Raw genomic sequence first — 6,897 nt, forward strand, 5'->3', positions numbered from 1 at the left:
TTCAAACTAGTTTATTCTTTAAACTACATTGAAAAATGGTATAGAGAAAACAGATTAACAGGTAAGCAAAGCAGTGGAACTGAAGTTTCCGACAAGGTAAACTGAAGTAAATTGCTGATAACAATGAAAGGACATAAAGTCATAGTCATGCTGTGTGCGCAAATTGCAACGTTGTAAAAAGCTTGACAAGACAGCAACGTACGCTGTTAAAGGTTGGGGCTTGGAAGTAGTTCAACAGCATGAATAATTATTTAAAACCGTAAATAATGCGTTGAGCAATCAAACGAATTCAAGAAAAGTAAAACTAAAATCCACAATAAAAAAAAATTATAATAATATAAATAATTAAATATTGTGAATAGAATGAAAGGAGACAAAATAATGCCATAAATCTGTGGTACATACTGTAGTAAAAAAATCCCTTTGCAAAATTCCTTGCCTGTACTATGTTAACTCTGTAATGCTACTAGAATTGTTTGATACTCTACTCAGTACAGACGACTGTTGTTTGGCAGTGTTAGTGAACTGAAAATGGTCACGTGTGAGGAAGCAGTGATCTGAGAACAGCTTCAGGGATGCCATCGGAAAGTGGAAACATATGACCCCCTCCAGGTACCTCGTGGTACTTGACCCAAGGAAGTTGTTGGGCTATGTACCTCTGTAGTGTGACTGGAACAAGATGATCATTGTCGCCCTGCCAAACATGGACTGCCTTTTCCTTGTTTGGGAAAGGGTTTGCGAGCTCCAAAGGACTGAAATCCCATACTCCCCATCCCATCATCATGTCCATATGGAGTGTTACATATACACCTTGCTTCTGTGGCTGAATCTGCAACAAGGCCGAGTTTGAAATGCAGAGCAATGTTACAAATGGATGCCAAGTTCATGACCTGTGACCTGATACCACACATATGCTTTCCCCAACATGTCAAAAATTACTACTTGCTCGCTCCTTCCTAGATTAATCGTTTACCTTTCATTTAGGTAGGGTTTTGAACTACAAGTATGATGGAATAATGCAAAATGACTCGCTGCACTGCTTTTTATGATGGCAAGTTTGACCATTATTTTCTCCAAGTATTTGCAATCAAAACATAAATTTGTTATGTTTGATTGATCGAAACAAATACTCTCATATCATCATTTGTAAAAACTCGTATCTAGTGTGTTGTGACTTGTGAGAATCAAAGTTCAAACCTTTTGACCTCCAAAAATAAAGAACTGTGATACAAATGGGATGGAATTTCTGTTAGGCTTGTCTGACAATGATGCCTCAAGTGAACTTACCCTGTGTTACGCGCTATACAAAACAATACAGAGACTACAAAAGTACCTGAGTACTATATGCAGCAACACTTGAACTTGGGAAGTACTTTTGAGTGTTCCACCAGTAAGTTAACCAAGGAAAATAGTGAGAAACTCTCTGTGCCCACTGGTCCTCTGGAAGCTGGTTCTCAAAAGATTCTTTCAATAACTTTGCTGGAATTCCATTCCACCAGTAATTCATCGCTGGAGCTAAGAGTACTGCTCCTGCTAACCTACAGAATCACATCCGATCTTAGCTTACCATCATTATACTTTGGCTTGCTTATCAAACAGAAATTTCATAAGCTCATACTCCGGCTAGTAACCTCTCATGGTATGATTGCATATATTGCAATTTGATTCAACGGGTGATAATCTATACTAAGGATATTCCAACAATAATGTACCTGCTTACAATTTGACCTTTCCCAACTCCCAAGACACTTGTAGGGTCGATTTCAATGAATATAATTTAAAGGTGTAGTCTTAAAACATTTTCCTTATCGTACTTGAATAGTATAAACTCTAGTGAAACCCCAAACCAGGCTCCCCTCCAATAATTGAAGCTATGTACACATACAACAAGATTACCTCATTGCTCAAAAGCTCTCATAAATGGTGGGTTAAGGGAGTTCGAAGGAAGCAGCCTTACTTGGTGTTAACAGCACAGAGAGGCCACTTTCGGTTGACCCATGATGAAAATTTCGTCGAGAGTTGCATCAGTTGCTATCATGCTACTTCACAATAACAAGTGCAACATTTTAGCGAGCCATTTTACTTAAATTTAATCCAGTGGCATAGCTATGCATTGTGTATTGACTTTTGAGACACCCGCAGATTCTAGACAATGATGTTTTACATTATTAAATTTAACTTATTTGGAAAATGTATAGCTTAAAACCTCCACCATACAAGGAAATAAGTGATAGCGAAATTAAAAATGACCCATACTCTTAAAATTTATAGCTTAAAATCCCCACCAAAGAATAGTCTAATTGAAGGTATGCTCATATTTATTAAGCAACAATGACTAGTCATGGGCAGGAAGTTGAGAAATCAACATTGGAGTCTGCTTATTATTCTAAAAAGGGAATATACCTATGCGGAATGTATTTGAGAGCGCCCCAAACAATCTGACCACCCAAGGAAAATCCGGACAAATAAAATTGTTGGCCAAGCTGTAACTGATCAGCAAGCTCTTGAATGTCCATACACATGCTTTTTAGTGTTCTGTTTGGATCAGGATCGCTGTCTCCATATCCTGGCCTATCATAAGAAATTATGCTCACTCCCAACTCTTGAAAAAATGCCTGGAGTTTAACAACAAACCAAAATTCATATAAAATGCTGATACTGAATTTCAGTACCGCCGAGTGGGGGCAATACTATATTAATTTTTGAAAAGGTAAACTCAATTCAGTACCTGAGGCAGCCTATCTGCAATGACGACATCATGCCTAGAATTACCAAAGCCATGAACAAATATGATCTTATGTGTTGCATTCTCCCTTGGTACGCCAAGCTCTTTATAAGCCATATATCTTCCATCCCTTAGCTTCAGCCTGGGTACCATGATTGGGGAATCACTAGAAAAATCACATAATTGTGGTAGTGGTGGTAGACTGGCCAGATATATCCAAGTTCCAACTATAGCTGCGCACAACAGTACACCGACTTTTCTCAGACGCAGCCTCATTTGATTTTACAGCAATAAACTGCAATTCAAATTTCAATCAACGCATGTCAATACTACAGCTTCAACAGACAGACATAGTAAGCTGATGAAATACAAGAAGTGGGGGGGTAGATAGTTGACTTATTAACTTAACATTGAGATCTATAGAAGCAAACAAGTGATGCAAAATAGCATTATACAAGTGATTATTAGTAGCAGCTATGATTTTCATCAAACACTACTTAAATAAATAAATTGCACAGTAACATCATAAAGGGTAGGATCAAATTAAAGAAGAAATGAATCATGTAGTAGATGAAGAAATGGGCGAGAAAAATGAGACCTGATAATTAGGTAAAAGTTTGAACAAAGGAGAAGCAAACAAAGTAGGAAAGCAATTCCAAAATACGGCTAAAACTCAAGTCAACACCATAACACCCAATTGGGTTAGTTGGTGCCTTGCTTTTGCATTTTTCCCGGTTGGTATTCCTTAAGACCATATTATCCGTTTTAAGCTTAAAACGGGTCAAGTATATACCATTTGTCATAGTGGACACGTCTAATTAGAATCATTCATAACATTTTAATTTTTGGATTCACGACATTCGAGTGATTCCATTGTAGGCATGTAGCACATCCCCTTCCCTTCCATCACTCTGGCCACACGCCGACGACTGCCGGCCTCCACCTCACCGCCGACGTCTCCCTCTCCCCTCTCTGCTACCATGTTTTTTTTTTTTCTAATTTTCCCCAAATTGAATCTAGGGTTTGTGCTAATTACATTAATCTATTACCAAAATTGCCATTCGAAAATGAAGGGTCACTAGAGGAAACTGAGTGCATTAAAATGAAAACAGTTGAGCATATTTGAGGAAAACTCACTCATTTGTCGTTTGTCGTATTGTCGATGTGATGAGCAACAGCATTGCTACTTGATTTTGGAAAAAAAAAGGGATCACTCCGTATAATCATTTTTTTTTATTAGGAAAAAACTATGTTGATCCTCTCGATTAAGATTAATCGATTTTATCTTTTTGGATGAGGGAGAAGAGTAAAAGCCAACGACTTTCAACCCACCTCGAACAAGAAAGACAAGAATATCCCAAATTAGCCATAAAGTCTGATACTTTATTGGCCTCACGAAACAATGAGTGTACTTAACTTCCGTGAAAAAGAGAAAGTTCAATCCTAATATCGGCCATTAGAGAAGGAATTTCCCAAGGTACCTTCCACTTCCACGAATAGAGTTAATAACACAAAGATTATCCCCTTCAATAGCTAAAAGATTAAACCCCAAAGTCAGGGCCGGCTGAATGGGTGTACAACCCGCGCGATCGAACAGGCCCTCCAATTTAAGAGGGCCAAATATTAGTCTCTGTGCTTGTTACATATAAATATTAGCGAGAAATCATGACATAAAGCTTCTGGTGTCTTAATGGTAATTGATCTTTTCATTGTCACCAGTGACACGAGTTCGACTCCCGTTAGCTTCTTTTTTTAACTTAAATTTTACATTTATTTATGTTCCGGGTGTAATTCCAGAGCAGGTATAGTTACCACCCGTGGCTTGTTGAATGATGTCTTGAGTTGGATTCTCCTTTGGTCTTAATCGTTCCTCTCGGTCTCTCCTGCAACAATGAACGAACTGAGGGCTTGGCTTTGTGCTAAGCGTACTCACTCCGACGCTCAAGTCAGTAAACTTAAAGGATAAGTTGTTGCTTGGCTGAATGTATAATGTAGAGAGATAAGGAAGATATTACCAGATGAATAGTGTATTTAGGTTTAGTTGTGTATATGTTGGGATCCTTTCCTCAATGAAGGTTGAGGAGTATTTATAGGCTTTCACCTTTTGTCACGTAGTGGCCAAGTGGCCAAGTGGCTAGCAGGTGGAAAGACTGATCTACCCCTCGGCCGAGGGACCTATGGCAGGCCGGCGGGCCCTGTTGACTCACCGCCGAGGGGTCTTGGATGTGAGTACGCGGATATGTATCCCGGCTGGCGGGTCGCCATGCCGAGACCCAGGCTGACAGGCCGATGGGCTGCATCGGCTAGGCTATCTAAGTCGTTGACTTGCTGTGGGTACCCTTGACCTTGCTCAATACGTTGACTTGGTCAGCGGTGCAGAATATGCCCCGTCAATTTGCCCCCAGCGTAGTCTATGCCGTGGTATGGGCTCCGATGTTCGTTTAAGCGTATATTCTGCGTAAATAATTTGCGGGAAATTTCCTGCATCGGCTTCTTCTGCGTCGGCCTCTTTTACCTCGGCCTGGTCTTTCTTAGGCCGTACCATATCCCCCCTCCACATGGATGTGTAAAGGGCATCCGATGTGGAAAAGAAAGTGTGTTGGCCGAGACCAGGAGTAAGTGTGCGGTTGTTTTTGATTGCCCCGCCGGCGCTTCTTAGCTTGGTTGATTATGTGGCGGCGGAGAGCGGATGCTTGGGAATTTGTTGAGGAAGGTGAATAGGCAAGGAGATATGAATAGGCGTGTTGAAGACGCTTGGTCATTGTTTCATTGATTGACGTCTAACTGTTGCAACGATTGACATCCCGTGGTTGCATGTCCGACACGTGTACGCTGTTGATTGGTTGACGCTTTATGGGTGTTCTCGATTGGCCCTTCTTCACGGGCTTTTCCACATAAATAGAGGCGATTACTCAGTGAAATTGGTCACCAATTTCATTCTCCAAAATTTTTCCTCTAAACTTTCAAAGGTTTCTTTGTCTTCTAATTTTCTCAGTTGTCATTCCGGCGAGTGTTTTTCTTCAAGGTAAACAAACAACCTTCTTCTCTTTATTTTGTTGAACAATTATTGCTATTATGTCTTCTGCTGACGCCGGGACTAGCACTTCTGTGCCGGAGGGTTCCCCGTTGCGTCTTGATGGGGAGGAGATACTAGACGCCATTCCGATAAGGTTTGGGGGCCCTAGGTCTCCTTCTCCCGTAGTCGATCCATCAATTCTGGAGGGACGGGAGGATGAGGGTGACGATGCTGATGAGGATGAGGGGACCCCTTCGATGGTGGGAGGCTGCATGTCCCGGATCATGGCGAGCCCCCGCACGATCGGTCTTGAACGTGGTTGGTCCCATAAGTTCGCCAGTTGTTCCGGCGAGACATTTTTCGGAGGCCATTTCTCCTTCGGTGAGGGGTATAAGATCGTTATTCCTAAGAAGGGTCAGGCGGTCTGTTGCCCTCCACCGGGTCACACCGGCGTGTACATCAGGCATCTGGAGTATGGGCTGCGGTTTCCCTTGAATAAATACGTCATGGCCATTATCAGAGCTATGAACGTCGCGGTGGCCCAACTACATCCGCTGGCCATGAGGACGATAGTTGGCTTTGTGTGGCTTTGTCTCTTTAGGGGGGAGATCCCGACAGTCAACTTATTCCGCCGACTTCATAGTCTTCGGCCGTCAATCGCCGGTAAAGTGGGGTAGTACAGCGTACAGACGGAACCAGGCTATGTCTCCGTGAACAAGCTTACTTCTTGCAAAGACCGCAACGGCGGCGGTGGGTGTACGTCCGGTGCGGAGGATTACCCATTGCCCCGGTCTTTCGAGCCTGTTTACTTGCGGTGTGAGAACCGGGAAGAGTATGAGGAGTGTACCTCCCGGGGTAAGGTTAAAATGGACGCTTCGTTGGTCCCTCTTGCGAGGGAGAAGCGGGCGTGCAACTATTTGATCTTTGAGAAGGGATGGTGCCCAGACTCGGATCATTCTTCGAGGATGAGGCGCTTTCTGCCGCGTCGGCCTCATCCGGCCCTCGGCCCGGGGTGAGTGGGGTCGGTGTGAGGCCCATCTGTGCACGTTATGCTCCTGTTTTTAGAGCTATGTTTTATTTCTTTCATGTAATTCTTGTTTGGTTTCTTGCAGACCGGTTTGGCCGGGATCCGTCCGAGAGTACCTTGAAGAGGATA

The 6,897-nt window shown here is 42.5% G+C and overlaps 1 protein-coding gene across 2 annotated transcripts; it reads right to left on the minus strand.

Moving 5' to 3' along the window:
• Positions 1–317: 317 nt before the first annotated feature.
• LOC141647928 (uncharacterized) lies at positions 318–3,950 on the minus strand. 2 transcript variants are annotated; one of them, XM_074456303.1, is made up of 5 exons: positions 3,863–3,950; positions 2,729–3,020; positions 2,404–2,615; positions 1,334–1,538; positions 318–829 (listed from the first exon to the last, which is right to left on the minus strand). In XM_074456303.1, exons 2-5 carry the CDS (start codon positions 2,999–3,001, stop codon positions 536–538), a joined length of 984 nt encoding a protein of 327 aa, XP_074312404.1. In that variant the 5' UTR covers positions 3,002–3,020; positions 3,863–3,950; the 3' UTR covers positions 318–535. The 2 variants fall into 2 exon arrangements, with proteins under 2 accessions (XP_074312404.1, XP_074312403.1); XM_074456302.1 differs by lacking the exon at positions 3,863–3,950 and adding an exon at positions 3,324–3,437.
• Between the last annotated feature and the right edge of the window lie 2,947 nt (positions 3,951–6,897).

This window comes from Silene latifolia, chromosome 3 (assembly GCF_048544455.1).
Source record: "Silene latifolia isolate original U9 population chromosome 3, ASM4854445v1, whole genome shotgun sequence".
NCBI classification, from domain to species: Eukaryota; Viridiplantae; Streptophyta; class Magnoliopsida; order Caryophyllales; family Caryophyllaceae; genus Silene; species Silene latifolia.